Raw genomic sequence first — 20370 nt, forward strand, 5'->3', positions numbered from 1 at the left:
AGTGAACCAGGAGCCAGCCAACTTCTCCCCTGAATCAGAACATTTCTCCTAACTTCCATCATTCTACCAGACCCTCCCTGCCACCATCATTTTGTTTCCCTTTTTGTACGCTCTATCTGTTTTATGTTCTCCTGTTCTGTTTTAGTGTCTTTACGTCGGTTTTGGGGATACATGGCCTCAATATAAACACTATGAGGATTGTGTGTGTCTGGCCCAATGACTAAGACCTAGCAACCCATTATGGAAAAGTGTAGTGCCTTAAAATTTAGATAGCAGAGCAGGAGGACCAGGAGCCTGACTCCTCTTACTTTTTAGCCAGAATCCATCTCTACACTCTCCATTCCTATTCCTCTCTCCCCTTCCTTATTTCCTGTCCGTCTGTTGAATGTTTGCCAGCCAGCTTTGTTGTGTTAGCTATTTCACCAAAGCTATGGGTAGAACAAGCCCCTTCACAACTTTCCTCACTATATTTATGCTACCCTAGAAACTCGTTATGGAAATAAAAAATATATACGGGATAGATGTAGGAGGTGGACCAAGAACCAGCTAAGGATGGCTCCATCTTTAGCCATCTCCTCTCTCCTAACTTTCATCTTTCTACCACTGACCTCCACCCTTTTATTTTCCCCTTTTACCATCTGCACGTATGTGATCATCTCTTTTGTGTTAATCTCTTTTGAGAGATTTTCAGAGACTCAGCCTCAATTTTACCACCTTGAAGACTGTGGTTCACCAACCTAAAGGAGGAAATCTAACCCGAGGTTATGAATAGACGAAACGCCTTAAAATAATGGGGTAGTAGCAGAAGGAGGACCAGGAGTCAGCCAGCTCCTGCACCTTAGCCAGCACTCTTCTCCTAACTTCCATCTTTCTACCACTTACTTCTACCCTTTTATTTGCTCCATTTTTTTTTTCTGGATGTTGTACCATCACCTGTGCTACGTTAGTGACTTTATATAGATTTGGGGGGATACTCGGCCTGCCTTTAGGGCTACAGGTGTCATAACCATAAAAATTTATTGAAAATTATTATGGAAAGGTGTAATGCCTTAAAATCTTGGGATAGGAGGAGAAGGAGGACCAGAATCCAGCCAAATCCTGCCCTTAAGCCGAACCTCTCTCCAAATTGTCATCATCTTCCCTCTGTATCTTTCCTCCTTTCCCCTCTTACCTGCTGGATGTCAGCTCTGCTGCGTTAGTATCTCTGAATAGGCTGTAGAGAGAATCAGGCTTTAATTTTTGCCATCTTGTGGACTGTGAGTAACCACTTGAGCAGTGGAATTTAGTAACATTTGATACAAAAAGAAAATTCTTTTTTTAAAAAAGGTATCAGAAATAAAAGAATGATCAAGAGTCAACCAACTCCTGCCTGTTAGCCAGAACAGCTTTCCTTATATCCCCCTCTCTACCATTCCCCTCCTTTCTCTTTTCCCCGTCTACTTCATTGATATTTGTTGGTCAGCTCTACTGCATTAGTGTTTTTTCAGAGGGTTCAGGGAGAATCCAGCCTTGATTATCTCAACCTTGAGGACTGTGGGTTGCTGCATCTAAACACTAGGCAACAGGGTGACATTCCAGCCATAGAATCTGATTAGAGATTACAAACAAGCAAAATGTACACAAATGGGAGAGAAGGAGAAGTAGGACCAGGAGCCAGCCAACTCTTGCCCTTTAGCAACAAGATCTCTCCCTTCATCTCCCTAAATACCTATTACCTCCTTTCTTTTTCTACCACACTTCCACTCTCTTCATTTTGTCTATGGGTCTGTGTTAGTGTTTTCCACACCTAGGGACAGATAAGCCTGCAGGGCAGTCAGTAGGAGCTAGTGTTGTGGAGGTTTTGCCACCCAGAAGAACAGTTTGAGGAGACTTTCCCCTGACTTTGCTTTGTGCTACTGTGGACGCATTTTATCACTCGAGGACAGCCAGGCTGATTCCAGTCTGAGGTGTGCCAGAACTCATGCCCAGGTATGTCTGTCATAAAACATGGGTTGACTGAGAAACTTCTAGGTCCTCAGTGGTATGGTTGATGTGTGGTAGAGAGATGAGTGCAGAGTATGCCTATGAAGATGTTTCCAAACTATAAGAGAGGAAGACACCCAAGTGGAAATGTGTGAGGTCTATGTGCCAGAGTGAAGCTTCTTGGGGGTAAATGGAGGTGAATGATGAGGTAAATTTGAGTTGGACCCCTCCTTTTAGTATCCCTGCCCAAAAAAAAGGGGTAGTGAGGACAAATATTTCTGGAAAAGAGCGATATGGTAAGCAACCAGACTAAAGTGCTGGCTCTCATGCCTTAAGGCAGATATGAGATTTCTGGGATCCTTTCTCTCTCCCTCCCTTTTGTTAATTCTATGTTGCCATTTTAACATGCTATGGGTATTAGGTAAACAGGAGTGTGATGCTTATCAAAGTGTGAAGGACACAAGAGATATTGCTTCCTACTGCATGCTGTGGCCATTGACCCTGGGGACGAGGATGGTGGCAGAAGCATTCTCAACCCCTTTCTTTCAAGGAAGGGAGCTTCACTTTTCCAACCCAGGCTCTTAAGACACAGGAGAGCACCAGAGATCCCACTCTTCACCGCCACCAGCTGGCAGGTGGCCAGTGGTCAACGTTCTCGTGTAATGCTTGTTAACTGACAAATACGGTTTGGCACAGTAAATGAATTAAACCTACTTGTTAAGGTTTTGTCTCGGCTCTTTATTTATATGTCTGTTTATGGAGTGGAAGCGGGGAGTTGGGTAACAATTAGCCTTAAGCCCTGACTGTAGCCTCTGCTAGACTTTATACACAAACAAGCCTCTCCGCTGATTGTAGGGCGGTGGGGTGCAAATGGGAGAAAACAGTGAGTCTTAGTTTCTTTCATGAAGGCGGCCTTTGGGAGAAGACTCATCCTAACAAGTTAATGTTAATTTTAAAAACACTTTGTGATTATCAGAAAGGAGGAATGATTCTCAGTGATGCAAACTATTTGGCTCTTTGTCCAGTCTCCATTGACTCGTATCCCATTTATGAAAGGAAGAGAAAGGGGGCTTTAAGTAATAACTGAAAAAGCTGTTTCACTAAAATATTTTCTAAGACTGCCTTGTTGCCCATATTCAAGAAATGTAACATTAAAAGAAGCTGGGGTAGGAGTGGTGACTAGAGAGGCACATAAGAGGGGGGATTCTGGATATTGGTTACATTCGTGGGTTCAGTTCATGAAAATTCATCAAGCTATATACTTAAAGATATGTACACTTTTCTATATGATTATTATACTTCATTGAAAACAGAATGCAAAAAAAGAAAACTTTAGAGAACTAATAGGGATTTGCATAACACAGTGTATGCACTTATCAAAACTCATTAACTGGTACATTTAAGATTTATGCTTTACATTGGATGTAAATTTTACTTCAAAAAAGAAGAAAAGAAAAGAAAGAAAAACTGCAAACATTGAACTCTAGTTAATAGCCTGCATGCCAGTCTTGGTGTGAAGTATATTAATGTCTACAACTTATTTTGAAGTGAATCCAAAAAAATGGAATGGTTTGATGGATGGATAGAAAATATTAATTGTAAAATCTGAGTAGTGACTGCATGGGTGTTCACTGTACAATTCTTTCAACTTTTCTTTATATTTGAAAATTTTATACTCAAATGTTGAGGAGGAGAATCAAAAGAAGGGAGGAAGAATTCTCCCCATTTTTTTAATATAAGTGTTGGCTTCAGCCCATTGAGGACCCGAATACATCAGCAGCAATTAGCAAGGGACAGGTATCCAGGAGAAATAGCAGCAGTTCCTGGGAGAGGTGTCCCAGAAGATAGCAATGCCCAGTGGAGCTGGTGGTGCCCAAAATGACTTGGTGTGAACCTGAAGTGATTCCTTCAGGAGGCTTGGGTGGCAGAGACACCAGACTGTAACCAGAGCAAGAGGAGAAGAAAATGGTGGATGCTATGAAGTAGATGTCAAGACTCGTTTATGGACACATGTGAGACATATCCTGGGGTTTGCACCATCATATACAACCAAGCTGTCAGTTTTACTCTTTGGCATTTCTCTACGTCACATATGTTGAAAGTACTCATCATTAGAATCTGAGGCAATCTGCTGTGTTTGGCATGTTAAGCTGAAGAAAAGCTTTTTTTTTTTAATTAATTTATTTTTTATTGCAGTAACATGGGTTTCTAACATTGTATAAATTTCAGGTGTACATCGTTATACTTCTATTTCTGCATAGATTACATCATGTTCTCATGTTCACCACCCAGATCCTAATTACAGTCCATCACCACACACATGTGCCTAATCATCCCTTTCGCCCTCCTCCCTCTCCTCCTCCCCTCTGGTAACCACCAATCCAATCTCTGTCTCTATGTGTCTGTTTGTTGTTGTTGTTATTTTCTACTTATGAATGAGATCATACGGTATTTGACCTTCTCCCTCTGACTTATTTCGCTTAGCATAATACCCTCAAGGTCCATCTATGTTGTCACAAATGGCTGGATTTCATCGTTTCTTATGGCTGAGTAGTATTCCATTGTGTATATACACAATGAAGAAAAGTTTTTTATACCTCTAGTTAGGGTCAAACTGTTTCAACATTTTCCAGTTACATGAAGCATTGTATTTGTGCTTAATGAAGAAAGACTGAAAATAGGGATAAATGAAATGAATCAAAACATTTGCTTGAAGTTGGCACCTATGTTTGTCCTTGCAGCAGCTGCACTAAATAAAGACACAGGCGCTTAATGAAAGAATACATATTTTCTCCATCATGCCTGTAGTTTTAGAGACATAGTGCCCTACGAATTAGTCCATATCCAAGGTTTTTTGTTGTTTGTTGTTGTTGTTGTCATTGAGATATAATTGATGTTGTGTCCAGTGTTTTCTTGATTGTTGAAGAGTGATCCTGGGGAAGGAACTTTCAGTTCCTCCTTAGCACTCTAACCAACAGCTATGGTGAGTAAGAACTCAGGACCTCCCACAATCATGATTCTCTTTCAATCTCTTTCTAGGGTTTTACTGATATTTTGCTGGAAAGAGTCATGCATGGGGGAGCCAACATTACAGGATTCCAGATTGTCAACAACGAAAACCCTATGGTTCAGCAGTTCATACAGCGCTGGGTGAGGCTGGATGAAAGGGAATTCCCCGAAGCCAAGAACGCACCACTAAAGGTAATGTTCCATGGCATGTAGAAACCTTAGGCCAGCTTTTCAAAGCATATCAGTTTGGCCTTTATATATTTATGGCCATCCTGTGATCAAGTGGTCTTCCCTCAGAAATATTTCAAGGATGCTAAAACACAACTGCAGGTGATGCTGCTGCATTTGAAAACTAAACTCACAGATGCAGAAGCTATTGAGAAGGAGCTCTTTTAAAACCCACTGTTTGGAAGTGTTAAGTTAATTTTTAAATGAATTTCATTGTAATATGCTCATAACAATTTATACTATTACAAGAACCTGAGTCAGGCAAAGAGTGGGAGCAGTGGGAATAGGTAAGGAAGATTGATAGTCTGAAACAGAAAATTAGATTTTACATTATTTATGTGATTGCTTTGTGTTAATAAGTTTCATGAATCTCAGTACACCCAAGTGAATTAGGCTCTAATACAGAGCGCGTGTCGCCTATATGTATATTGAATGGAAATGTTTTCCTGCCTGCAAAAGTATCTTTAAAAATAATTACATTACCTAAATTGCTCATTTTCATGAAATCAAGATAAGAATATTAAAAGTAAAAAGTGATGCTTAAAGTGCACATTTTTCATATGTGTTCCCCTATGGCTAGAAATATTATTATTTAAAAATCAGGAATTAGATAAATTAGGGGAAAGTTATTCATGTTACACAAAGGATTCTTCAAATGTATTTTTTAAGTAACTATTCTCTCAGTGCATCAATTCAAGTATGAAACTGACTTTAAATTCTTCCTTCCTGATATAGTGAAAGTATGTATGTACCATGACTGTGGGTTTCCTATGATCAAGATAAGGGATGAAAGTAGAGTCAAGGCCCTTCTCTAAAAAAAGCAAAGGGGAGGGGAATATTTCCTCTCTCATAGTTTCAAGATACGCATCCTCACATCCTTGCTCCACGGTAAGAGGAGAAGAAGGGAGAACAGTGGGGACATAGGCCAGAGAGGAGACACATTCTTTTTTTTTTTTTAATTTTTTGTTTATTGCAGTAACATTGGTTTATAACATTGTATAAATTTCAGGTGTACATCATTATACTTCTATTTCTGCATAGATTACATCGTGTTCACCACCCAAATACTAATTACAACCCATCACCACACACATGTGCCGAATTATCCCTTTCGCCCTCGTCCCTCACCCCTTCCTGTCTGGTAACCACCAATCCAATCTCTGTCTCTATGTTTGTTTGTTGTTGTTATTATCTACTACTTAATGAGGGAAATCATACGGTATTTGACTTTCTCCCTCTGACTTATTTCACTTTGCATGATACCCTCGATGTCCCTCCATGTTGTCACAAATGGCTGGATTTCATCGTTTCTTATGGCTGAGTAGTATTCCATCGTGTATATATAGCACATCTTCTTTATCCATTCGTCCCTTGCTGGGCCCTTAGGTTGCTTCCAAGTCTTAGCTGTTGTGAATAACGCTGCAATGAACACAGGGGTGGATGTATCTTTACGCATTGGTGTTTTCAAGTTCTTTGGATAAATACCCAGCAGTGGAATAGCTGGATCACATGGTAGTTCTATCCTTAATTTTTTGAGGAATCTCCATACTGTTTTCCACAGTGGCTGCACCAGTTTGCACTCCCACCAGCAGTGTATGAGAGTTCCCTTCTCTCCACATCCTCTCCAACACTTGTTGTTTCCTGTGTTGTTAATTATAGCCATTCTGACGGGCGTGAGGTGATATCTCATTGTAGTTTTGATTTGCATTTCCCTGATAGTTAATGATTTTGAACATCTTTTCATGAGGAGACACATTCTGAATCACCTATGCAGGTCCATCCTCAATGGGTCTCATCAGAACATAACACAAGTGGGACCTTACTTTAGGCAATTAGTATGTTCTAGAAAAGTTGTGAGTTAAACATCATTTTTTCATTTATTTAATCCACTCACAAGCTAAGTGGTACTCTGTATTTGTAGTGATTATGTTATACATGCCATATTTTTCTAGGGCAGTCCCATTTTAAAACATTCTGTCCCATGGTCAGATCAAGTGTCCTCATATGTTTCAGAAAACATGGTCACAATCCTTAGGATGAATTCTTTCGTAGTTAAATCTTTTTTAAAGATGATTATTTTATTTTATTTTTTATTGAGATATAATTGACATATGACATTTATATTAGTTTTAAGTATACAACATAATGATTTGCTATATGTATGTATTGCAAAATGATGACCACAAGTTAACAGCCATCACCACCATAGCTACAAATTTTTTTCTTGTGATGAGAACTTTTAAGATCTACTCGCTTATCAACTTTCAAAAATGCAATACAGTACTGTTAACTATAGCTACCATGCTGTACATTAGATTCCCAGAACTTATTTATCTTATAACTGGAAGTTTGTACCTTTTGACCACCTCCATTCATTTCTCCATCCCCCACCCCCTGCCTCTGGAACCACCAATCTGTTCTCTGTTTTTATAAGTTCAAGTTTTGTTTTTTTTGTTGTTGTTTTTTTTTAAGATTCCATCTATAAATGAGATCATACAGTATTTGTCTTTCTCTGTCTGACTTATTTCACTTAGCGTGATGCCCTCAAGGTCCATTCACATTGTCACAAATGGCAGGATTTCCTTCTTTCTATGGCTTAATAATATTCCATTGTGTATATATACCACATTTTCTTTATCCATTCATCCATTGATGGACACTTAGATTTTTTTCCCCCGTCCTGGCTCTTGTAAATAATGCTGCAGTGAACCATGGGGGTGCAGATACCTCTTTGAGATAGTGATTTCATTTCCGTCAGATATATACCCAGAAGTGTAATTGCTGGATCAAATGGTGGTTCTATTTTTAATTTTTTGAGGAATCTCCATACTGTTTTCCACAGTGGCTGTACTAGTTTACGTTCCCACCAGCAGTGCACAAGGGTTCCCTTTTCTCCACATCCTCTCCAAAACTTGTTATTTCTTGTCTTTTTGATAATAGCCATTCTGACAGGTGTGAAGTGATATCTCATTGTAGTTTTGATTTGCATTTCCTGAGGATTCAAATCTTTTATGTATTAAATCCACCCACTGCATTTAGGTGAGCTTATACAAATTTAGATTTTCATAAAACTGCCTATCCACTTCTTTGTCATCCTTAGATTTAGCAAGTAATACGTAGAGGAGAGAAATCCATTTATTCAATATTTTAGCGGGTACCTACAATGTGGCAGGCACCGTGTTAGGCACAAACAAATGGACAAAGGTAAAAGTACGAAAAGATTACTACAGAGTAGTTTGTGCCTGCTCAGAAGTTGTAGAGGGTGTACAAAAGAGAAGGAAGACAATCTCAGCTCGGGATTATTTGTTGCTAACTCATGGCATATATAAAGTTCTCAGAACTTGCTGAGAAGAACTGTTCAGGCTTACAAGTAAAACTCTTCAAATAACTTAAGAAAATGGAATATTTAAATAGATGGTTACAACATTCATATTACTTTTGCATAGTACTAGTCATTATGGAACCTTGCTCTATATCAATCAGACAAAAAGCCCAGTTTAAAAAATGATGTTCAATATTTTTGATTAGGAAATGAAATTGTCTAGAGATTAAAATCCTGATGCTTAATTTATTCTGTATTTTATGAATATTTCCTTTTGGGCCTTTTTTTTTTTTTTTTTGACATGCTCACACATTGGTCAGTAGAAGCTGGAAAAGTAGAAAATTAAATAGCTCTTTTGGCATGGCTTGGAAAGGACTACATTAAGATTGCTCATAATATATGCAGTCAGCTGGAAAAAAATTACCACCATGTTGGCTTTATGTAGTGCTAGGGTGGGCAGACACAAAGATTTTTTTTCATGAAAGAACATGAAAAAAAAACTCCCTCTGTTACAGCCACACTTGATGATTTGCTTCTGAAAGAAAAGTAATATGACAAAAGTCAGAAAAGTAAATTGATAGTTGTAAAGATGACAATATATTCACTCCCAATTGTATTTGGATACACTATACAGAGAGAAAACTCCCCGTAGGACATTTTGCTTCATTAAAAAAAATCAACAGAATTCTATATTCTACCAGTATTTGTCACCCCTGTAAAACAGGGGCCAGCTTATTTTAATCATACATGTTGATTCATTTAATGAAAAGGCAACCACCATGTCAAATTGCAGATAATCCGATCCCTTGTGCTAAGTGACTAAGTCATCCCTAGTATTCCAACAACGAATAGAAAGTAAGTGTTCCTGCCTGAAAGAGGTTGCATCATGAAGTATTGCCTGTGAATTGTCACTGTTATCAGATTTAAAACTCAATAACAATTGTAATTTTCTACAATCGAAAACCAGCTTTGGTTTTTGCTTCCCCCCGCCCCCCCTCCAAGGAAACAAAAACTGATTTATTGCTGGCCAGAGGTCCTAGTTCGCCAGAAATGTGGTCCAGACAGAAATGATTAATGTTTCCTTCCAAATTAATTTCAAGCTGTCTAACTTAGCTATTTCCATTTTCCCCTAAGTAAACACCAGATCTGAATTTTCTATTACAAACAGCAATAACCCAGTCTTGCTTTAGGATATGCTGTTTCCTCTCCAATCTACATATGCTATTCTTTAACTTCACACGTATTTCTTTCTCTCTAAAGGACCTGGCCTTTTAGTAGTCACTCACTCAATACAAAACACAGTATTGAGAGCAAGAGAGAGATTCCCTTGAGCCATTTGATCTTAATAATCTTAACATGTACACACATGAGGTAAGAGGAATTATTCTAGAATGAATCAAAGATGGGTTTGCCCAGAGAGATCTCTTGATTCAAATAATTAAGAGGGTGACTTCGTAGAGCAAGAGGCAGAGATGAATGAAAATCATAAGGAACAAGGCAAGTTTTGAGGGCATCATTTGTCATGATACCTTGTTTTCCATACATCCATTTTAGTATACATCTGCATTGACGCACGACGCAATATTGGTCATAGCAGAAGCTTTCCGCTATCTAAGGAGACAGCGAGTGGATGTGTCCCGGAGAGGCAGTGCTGGAGACTGCTTAGCAAATCCTGCTGTGCCCTGGAGTCAAGGAATTGATATCGAGAGAGCTCTGAAAATGGTAAAGACCACAATGGGATGGGGGACCTTATAAAGACATAAAAAAATGAGACCTCAATCTTGAGAAAAGACATATTAAAAGTAATAGGATCAGAGTCTACAGAATGTCAGAGTTTGCAGAAAGATGAGCATGGATATTTATTCATCAAAATCTAGAAATCTAAAACTAGAAGGTTCTTCCTTGAAGCTTGAAAAATGGTAAATTTAGGGCAAACGAATATTTAGTTCTGTGCTACACTGTGGGTAGTAAATCAAACTCAGTACCCTCGAAAGTTATGGATTGAACATGTAAGTGGCTTCAAAAAATTCAAACTTTCCAGAAATATGATATTACTTAGGGGGACTGGGATAATCTATAGGAAGCTCCTAACTTCAAGGTAGACATTACCAAGGACAACGGCATCCTCTGGCTCATCAGACAAATTATTAGCCTGGATGACTGTGGAACTGAGCCAATGTGATAATATTTGTGTTGTCAAAAAGAACCTTTATACTAATCTACATGTGAAATGCAGGAACATGATACATTTCTAGGCCTACATAAGAGGGTTTTCCCCAATGCCCCAAAGAGAAAGCCTAAAGAAAAGTACAAGGAATCAATGGATAGACAGTCAAATAGGTCACTTGTTTTTAGTATTTACTGAGTAGGAGATCATTTAAGGCTTCAAGCAGTGTCCTTTGAACAGATTTCATTATTTACACTAGGAGCAGCATCACCCATTCATTGCAGCTTTCCAAGCTAAAGCTCTTTCCTGAATATTTTGCTTTATGCTACATGTGACTGCATGCATTAAAATGAGCCTTCAAGAGTACAAGACTCTCTTATTTCTACTTATTTAATTATCCTGATGTTTGGGTCATCCAAATAAACAAAGAGATAGGCAATGATAAGATAATTCTATGCACAACCCAGCAACGAAGAATTTGTAATGGCCTCATAACGTACATCATTTTGTGTAGTTGGCTCTCTTACTGCTGCCTTAAATTTGCCAAGTTGGAAGCATTCAATCAAAAGGGGTTAGTAGCCCCTGTGTCTCTCTCCAAGAAAGAGATATGATTCATTCTGCCATCATGCAGATTTTTATGTCATTATGTCAGTTCCCTAACAAATGCCCTAAGTGTAGTTTTATGGAGGTAGCACTGCACAATTTTGAAGAGCAGTTAATTAAATTCAACCTTCATAGCAGTTACAAGATTTGTATTGTCAGGTGCAACATAATGATGAGTGAAATATAAAACTCCCTCAGAGTGAAACAAAAGGAGTTTTCATCAACAAAACCTCAAGGGGCAAGTGCCAGCATCTCCAATTGAATCCCCATTCATGACACAAATAATTATCTTCCCCAAATAAAAAAAAAACTGTCTACCAGAGTTAAAGACAAGAAATTAATTTGGCTAGAAAAAAATTAGATTGATCTTATTATTGCACAAATAGTTTCTGCATGTCTAACTCAACTGATAAATCTCAAGCTATAAGCCATGTAAGTAACCTTCCTCCCCAGATCCTAATGATCAAACACGCAACCAAAAAGATGCTTTACCTCTTTCTACAGGCCAACCTCTTCTTATTACTCCAGAGAGGCTAGAAAGTATCATCAACCTTTTCCAAAACTAGATGGTACCTTGTGATAAACGCTCAATAAAACTCCACTATTCAGAGGATCTGCAAGGGAGGATGGTCTAAAGTACTAAATTTTTTACTAGATTACAAAAAAAATCTCATTTTATTTGAGTTAATTAAAAATGAGAATGCATGATATAAAAGTATCCCTCATTGTGACTAGTACATAGTTGTTGCTCAATAAGTCATTCTTTTCTTTCAGAGAAATCTCGTGAAAAAAATTCATTGCCTGATAGAGGCTCCTAAGGGGTGTGTTGTAATGAATAAGCACACTATTCATTCAATAAATATTTATTGAGCACCAACGACTATGTATCAGGCTCCAAGTTAGTATGCAAACATGAAATAAGATAAGGGGAGCTCACATTTAAATTGTTAATATGTAAACAAATGCTTTTAAAGATCTTAAAGCCACTTGGAAATTGGGTAATCATTCTCCTCACAATATACAGATAGTGCAAAGATCAGCCTCAGTCTGGTCTACTGAAATATGTCACAATTTTAAGTCATTGAAACTTTTCCACTTGTTCAGTAAACTTTTAGTGAGTACCTTCTCTATCCCAGGCTCTGTATTAGTTGCTGAGAAGAAAGAAAAAGAATGTATCTCATCTTGAGATACTCCCAATCTAGTAGGGGAGATGGAAATATATAGATGATTAAAATGTTATGGTTAAGATCTACACAGGGTGCTACGGGAACCCAGAGGAGAAGCACCTAATGTAGACTGGGGTGGGGACAGGGAGGATCAAAGAAAGGATCCCAGAATGGATGGTGGGAAACTGTCACTGACATTCAATACCGGACCACATCTTTAAAAATAGGCTTCTCTCTGAGTGGTAGTCCAATTCTACTTCTACTCACCAAGAGTTCTAATCATGGGGTCTGGAATCTCTTGGACATACCTAAACTGTTGTCTAGTTTGTAGGACATGCTCAGATAGACTGAGACTTTAGAAATATACAATTATTAATGAGACTTGAAGCCCTTGCTATTTTCAGTAATGAATAATTTCCTTAATAATTTCGAATGCCAGTGTCTCTGCCCTATCTCCTCTCCTAGAATTCTATGCTCAAAATAGAGTGTAAAGAACCTTTCATACATCACAGTATGCACCAGACCCATCCTACTGGGTAAGCAAATTCTGTCTCAACAAAGGACCTTTTCATTAACTAGAAGTGTGACATTACCTTCTCTGCAAGCCTAAGCTGATTATACTGCTTAGGTTTGTTGGATCAGTACAACAATCATTTTGTCTTCAGGAAGTCACATTGGACCATTTCCCCTTCAAAAGGAATTCCACAGTCTCCTACTGGTGGTGGTCAAGCCCACTTCCCTTTAAAAAGATGCTCCCTAATATTTGCCATCAATTTTCCCTTCTGCAGCACAAGCCTATTACCACTTCTGACTTACTTAACAGCTTGTCATTTCTATAAGTGATGAAAAAGTATCTCATCCTTTCATCCCAGGAAAATGAGACAGATTCTTTTTCTTTGAAGTAAATTCCTTGACCCTTACTCACCAGATGAGTAATTCAAGTGAATAACAATAATGACTTATATTTATAAGGGTCTTTCATGCAGTAAACGAAACTTTCCCTGAACTGTAAAGTAGTTAAGGAAATCTCTCTCCTCGGCGGAGATGGCCTCTTATTAGTTCATAATACTGGGCCTAGACCCAGGAAACATTGTGGCATATATAAATCTGCATTTGAAATCCCAAATAGGTGTCCAGGCTATTCCAGTACCTCTAGCTTTCTTGTCTAGTACTCCATACTCCTGATTCCTTAGACTTTAAAAAGTTCATCAGGGGCCGGCCTCGTGGCATAATGGTTAAGTGCGCGCGCTCCACTGTGACAGCCCGGAGTTCAGATCCCAGGCACGCATCGACGTACCACTTGTCAAGCCATGCTGTGGCAGCGTCCCATATAAAGTGGAGGAAGATGGGCATGGATGTTAGCCCAGGGCCGGTCTTCCTCAGCAAAAAGAGGAGGATTGGCAGGTGTTAGCTCAGGACTGATCTCCTCACACAAAAAAAAAATGTTCATCAGTCTATGGATTATCCCTCCATGACCTAGCTCTCTGCTACCTCTCTGTAGCTGGGCATATGTTAAATAAGAAGGAAAAAGCCATCCCTTTTATTGTGGCAGCTGGTAAATGTGTAACCCTCTCAAAGAACAGAACTAAATTCATTTTGATTAATAATTATAATTATTAATATGGCTAGCTGTATTGCAATGCTTACTACTTGCCAGACACTGTTCTAAACAATCCATACGTATAAATCATTTAATCCTCCCAACAAGTCTGAAGGATAGTACTACTAGGATTTCCCATTTTACAGATTAGGACATTGAGGTACAAAAGCATTAAGGAACATGGCCAGGTCAAACAGTCAGTAAGTGATGAAGCTAGGATACGAATCTAGGAGCTCCAGAGTCCATGTTACTGAAACCAGCTTATGTTCAGATATTGGGAACACTAAGATAAGACACAGCCACAGCCTCCAAGGAACTCACGGTTTAGAAGAATGCATTACTCTAGTTAAAAATGCTCTTCAGACTACTCCCTTAAGAAGAGACTAATGGTGGAAAGTTCAGGCCCTTGAAAAAGTGGTGGTAGAGCCCTCACTGTATTATATAGGTAACCGCCTATCACACCCACTCAAAGCTTCATAACTAAAAGGCATATCTAGAAAAAACTGGGGAGAAAATGAAGATCTGTATAGACTTGATCTGGTGAATATAAAGCTCAATGATTCAAGATAAAAGGTCTCCAAGATTCCAAGATCTGTCAACGGACTTCGTCCCAGAGACCTAGAAGGCAATAATGTGGTGCTATTTTAAAATTCTACATTTTCCCTTTCTACCAGGTACAAGTACAAGGAATGACTGGAAACATCCAATTTGACACTTATGGACGTAGGACAAATTATACCATCGATGTGTACGAAATGAAAGTCACTGGCTCTCGAAAAGTAAGTAACCAAGACAGATATCCAAAGAAAGTCTTTCAGAAAGTGACAGCTCTCACATGCAAGAAAACAGGTGTGAAGAAACATACACAATGCAAATCCCCACACATCATTTTTGCCTTTCCATTCAGTGAATAGTGTAGATATGACGCAGAGTTCTTTTGTAATCAGTGTTCCATCTACACATTTTAAAAGGAGTATTTCCCTCTGAGGCTGGTCCTATAAAAGTGGTAGACTTAAGAGTTATTAACAGTTTCCTACAATACGGGGAAGGAATCACAAATTTTACAGCATGTTGTTATTTAAATAGAAGCTGTCAAGGTACATACAGTTTTAGCAAAAGAATTGGAATGTAGCTATCTCTCCACTTTGCCAATTCACGGACCAAAAGGGCTCTGGACAAAGTACCTTTCTCTACAGCTAAATTTTATAATGACTACTTTGCTTCTATCATAGTAATAGATGAGTTAGGCATGAACTGGAGATTTAGTAGCCATTTTATGAAACCTCAGAATGTAAAATATCTTGTGTCGTTTCTATAGGACACTCATTGCTTTCCCACCCCCACATGCCAGCTTTCCTATAGTTCAAAGCAAAGTATTTTTCTGCTATATGAGTTTAAAGGAAAAAAAGGCTGATTATACTACAGTGGGCTAAATTATTTTACAAAATATAAGTAAAGGTGAGGTGGGCATGGGAACCCTCAGGATGAAGGGACAAGCACATCTCTGTGTGTATGTCGGTGTTGGAGTCCTGGTCGAGGTGGCAAGACAGAAGGAGACAGGAGGTCAATCCTTGTAAAGCTCAAGCGACTAAAAAAAGTTTCATTCCATAATAGCACTTGAATTTTATGCAGTAGTTCTTGAGTGAAAATTGGGCAAGCAGGTCAAATGTCTGTTCTTTCTAGGCTGGCTACTGGAATGAGTATGAAAGGTTTGTGCCTTTCTCAGATCAGCAAATCAGCAATGACAGTGCATCCTCAGAGAACCGGACCATAGTAGTGACTACTATTCTGGTAAGTATGGAGAGAGGTAGGTGGGATTTCTGTACAGCAAGACTTCTGTTTTCTGAAAATCATTATTCAACCAGTAGGAAAGACCTCAAGTTCAAGCAGTGAAAACTTCCAACAGGTCAGCTTAGGAACCTCTCAAAGTATCTTGCCATGATGGTGAACAGTATGTCTTTTAAAAAAAGAAAAAGAATAGGAATTTGGAAAAGTTGCAGATATCACTCTCCTCTTTACTCCCTCCGACCCCCACTATAGGACTGATACTTCATCTGGATTTGAAATCTAATTCTTCATTGTGGGAGAGACAGCGTTGTGTGGAGGAGAGAGTAGGCTAGGGTCCTAATATTAGGTCTACCACTAACAGTGTTTCACTGTGCAAGTCACAACTTCTCTGAGCCTCAGGTTGTGTTTTTTTTAACTTATGGAATGGGTATAACAATAATCTCCTATGTCACAAGACCATTTCAAGGCAATGTTCATCATGTAAAGCTTTTCTGAAAAATTCAAAGCACTATTGAAATTTGAGATAGTATTCTCATTTTGTTTTAAAATGTTTTTCTAAAAGCTGGTATGTTTTTACTGAATTAAGTACAAACCCAAGTTAAAAATGAGTATGCCACTAGGCCTGAAATTGTGATTAATTGAATGGAGATTCGGCTGAAGTTTACCTTTCATTTAAACATACATATCAAATGCTCACTTTGCCCTAGGTACTGTACTAGGTCCTGAGGATATAATAATGAATAAGCCACAGACCCTGACCTCACAAAGATCACAGTGCTTCCCTAGGGCTTGCCTGGGCTGGCTGTGGTTCCTACATGGTAAAATCCCAAGAAATCAAAGGCAGTTCACCTTCATGTAACTAAGGGAACTACCTCTGCCCAATGTGACTAAATCAAAGACTTTGCAGGTGACAACTGGTCCTTCTTTCAAACTCTCAAAAAGAACTTAAATCCTTCTTTACTTCCTTAAATCATCAGTTAAGGACTCAAAGGAATATGTAGCCCAATGAATAGTTGATTGAGGCTCTTCTACTTATTAAGCAAAAATTGTTAAATGGTCTTTTCACACACCAAACCTAAATAGCCACAGGGGGGATTATTACATTTATCATCTCTTAGAAAAATGTATAGGAGTAATCATTTGATCTTCCTTCTGGTCCCAAAGGAATCACCATATGTAATGTATAAGAAGAACCATGAGCAACTGGAAGGAAATGAGCGATATGAAGGCTATTGTGTAGACTTAGCCTATGAAATAGCCAAACACGTAAGGATCAAATACAAATTGTCCATTGTTGGCGATGGGAAATATGGTGCAAGGGATCCAGAGACTAAAATATGGAACGGCATGGTTGGGGAACTTGTCTATGGGGTAAGATTTTTTTCAAATCTATTTTCATTTGCTTCTATGCCTTCCAATTAACAAAGAGGATTTAGTTTCCAAGTGTAATACTTATCCAATTGTATAGTTTTCATATGGTCTGTAAGAAAAACATTGTCTTTTACAGTTGAATTCTGTAAAGGTAGCTTGTCAATAGCATCCTTTGGGCAACAGGATTATTCTACTAAAAGAAAAGTAGAATTGGGGGACTTTATTTGGCAACATTAGGGACAGCCTGCCCTCTATTGAAAATCTGTTCCTTCTGTGTTCCCTGTCTCAGGCAGCAGAATCACCACCCACATAGTTGCCTAAGCAACCCGATTATCTTTCCTCGTTGCTCCCCTCGTATCTAGTCAGTCACCACATCCTATCAATTCTACTCTTATGTCTCTCAAATCCAGACACACTCTTAATTCCCACCATCATCATCTTAGTTACAGATCTTACCATCTGTCAGCCATTTAACTGGTTTCCCTGCCTCTGCTCTTGCCCTGGCAAATCAGATCTCCACATTATTGTAATTTCCCACTTTAAAAACCAGGACAAGGGCCAGCCTGGTGGTGTAGGGGTTAAGTTCGTACACTCCGCTTCGGCGGCCCAGGGTTCCCAGGTTCAGATCCCGGGTGCAGACCTACATACTGCTTATCAAGCCATGCTGTGGCAGGGGTCCCACATATAAAGTGGAGGAAGAGGGGCACAGGTGTTAGCCCAGGGCCAATCTTCCTCAGCAAAAAGAGGAGGATGGGCAATGGATGTTAACTCAGGGATAATCTTCCTCACCAAAAAAAAAAAAAAAACAGGACAAAATTCAAATTCCTTAGCATGGAATTTAGCATTTCAAATAAGGCACTTCATAATTTGGCACCTGCCTGCCTCTCTAGCTTCATCTTGTACTCTTTCCCATTCACACTCAATGTCCCAGCTATAGCAAAGCATGTGCTATTCTCTGAAGGGGCCCAGCTCTCACTTAAGGCATGCGTGGAAGTGCCTTTGCCTCTCTTCAGCCAGCTAACACCATCTACCAATCCTCCAGAACTCAGAGCTGTCATCTCTTTGAGGAAGCCTTCCCTAATCCCATTTATCCATCTGCAGTCTGGTTAGGCGCCCCTGCTTTTTGCTTCCTTATAGTACTTTTTGCTTTCTTATAGTACTTTTGAACCTGTATTATAATAATCTATTTACAGGTTCAGCTGCCCCAACTAGACTATAAACTCCTTGAGGACGGAAGCCATATCTGATTCATTTCAGTATTCCAGAGCCTGGCATGTAATAGAAGTTCAATAAATATTTGTTGAATGAATGAACAGAATGACTTTGTCAATGGCTTTTCCATGGGCCAAGGACAAAAGAATCATACTGATAATCAGGTCTTTTAAAAGGGGATAGAGCAGTATCTTCAGAGCTCCTCAGTGGCGTAACTCTAAAAGGTTTTAGTCTCTGATTAGGAATGTCAGATGTTGGGCCGCCCAGTGAGGCATACGGAGACAAGTAGAACTGTGCATAAGAACAGCCCATTGGGTGGTTAATCAATAGAGAAGCAACCCAAGTGCAGGTGGTGGCAGCAAATGTTTAGTTCCAACAGACAAAGATTACTTGCAATGACCAGTCCCTGTCTAGACAACAGGTTAGGGGAAGACAGAGGAATCCAGGGGGTGGATATACTGAGAAGAAGCTGGCAAAAAGCAGATTTCCAAGTTATCTATTGGACTGAGGTTCAGGATAAGGACTCTAGTGCTTGAGATGGGAATCAGCAAGAATAAGGTATAGCTCTCCAATTGTAAGATAGTACTGGGGTCGCTACGTAAGTTTTCGGAACAGGTCCTCAGGAACAAGCACACAGGCAGAAGCTCATTTCTAAAAATAAGGACACGGAAAGGGAATTAAGGCTTAAAATGAGACTGGACCTCAAGTATCAAAACTAGGGCACCATCCTCCAGTCAGACAAGCAGCAAGGCAATTTGAACCTTAGCCCCCAGCTATGGGGCTGGAGCCAGTTACCTCCTGTCTTGGGTCAAGGTTAGTCCTGAGAACTGGGGCAGGGCTGAGTTGCAGATGAGATTTGAGTGAACCCAGTTATGAGAAAGAGAAGAATTTCTAACGTCAGAGAGAGGGGGCTAAACAAGGGTCAGAGCACCTGCCGTGCTTTCTGAGGACCCTGAGAAGCTCTGAACCATCTAGACACAGCTCTAACCTCTTACTTTATGAGCTGGTGATCAAATCTTCTCTTTCCTGTTCTTCATCTCCCCAACATTCAGGCTCCAAGAGGTCCTCTCACTTGTTCACAGCTCTCCCCTGCTCTTAGCACATTACCTGGTACATAGTAGATACTCACTTTTTGTTCTAATGAATGAATGCCTGGCATGCATTAATGCCCAGCCAATGTTCATTAAATTCAGTTCATGGTAGGAGGTAATCCTATAATATTTTTATTCTTATTAGCTACCATTTGCTGCATATTTCCTATTTGCCGGACACTGTGCTGAGTGCTTTACAGGCATTATGTAACATAATCCTCATAACATACCTCCAAGGGAGATGCCATTAGTAATATCATTCTATAGATGAGAAAATTAAAGCCTAGAGAAGTGAAGTCTTGTACCAAGACCAAACAGCTTGTAGTGACACAATGATTTGAACCCAGATCTCTGACTATGAAGTCCATGTTGTTTAACAATTGCCCTATACTGCCCAACAGCCAAAGTGTTGTTTCAGACTCATCCCATCTGAAAAGATAGTTGAAATTTATTGCAAAGGCCCTTGGCGCCTTAACCATTTTGGGGAGAAGAGTGTTTAGTCACAGAAGCATAGCTAGGGGGGCCGGCCCTGTGGCGTAGCAGTTAAGTGCACGCGCTCCGCTGCTGGCGGCCCTGGTTCGGATCCCAGCGCGCACCCACACACTGCTTGTCAGGCCATGCTGTGGCGGCATCCCACGTAAAGTGGAGGAAGATCAGCACAGATGTTAGCTCAGGGCCAGTCTTCCTCAGCAAAAAGAGGAGGATTGGCATGGATGTTAGCTCAGGGCTGATTCCTCACAAAAAAAAAAAGAGAGAAAAAGAGAAGCATAGCTAGGAATTTAGGGTATCAGTTTCTACTGGGCCAGAGTAACTGACATGAGCTCTACCAGCCCATAGTCACTCAATAGCCA

General features: G+C 39.5%; 1 protein-coding gene across 1 annotated transcript in view; it reads left to right on the forward strand.

Moving 5' to 3' along the window:
- GRIA3 (glutamate ionotropic receptor AMPA type subunit 3) overlaps positions 1-20370 on the forward strand; it is a 269592-nt gene that overhangs the window by 172140 nt on the left and 77082 nt on the right. The window contains exons 6-10 of the mRNA XM_058536632.1: positions 5002-5163; positions 10076-10243; positions 14732-14836; positions 15741-15848; positions 17010-17216. Of these exons, the coding sequence (XP_058392615.1) occupies positions 5002-5163; positions 10076-10243; positions 14732-14836; positions 15741-15848; positions 17010-17216 (750 nt within the window). The remainder of the gene's footprint in view (positions 1-5001; positions 5164-10075; positions 10244-14731; positions 14837-15740; positions 15849-17009; positions 17217-20370) is intronic.

The sequence above is a fragment of the Diceros bicornis genome, chromosome X, assembly GCF_020826845.1.
Source record: "Diceros bicornis minor isolate mBicDic1 chromosome X, mDicBic1.mat.cur, whole genome shotgun sequence".
Lineage (NCBI taxonomy): Eukaryota > Metazoa > Chordata > Mammalia > Perissodactyla > Rhinocerotidae > Diceros > Diceros bicornis.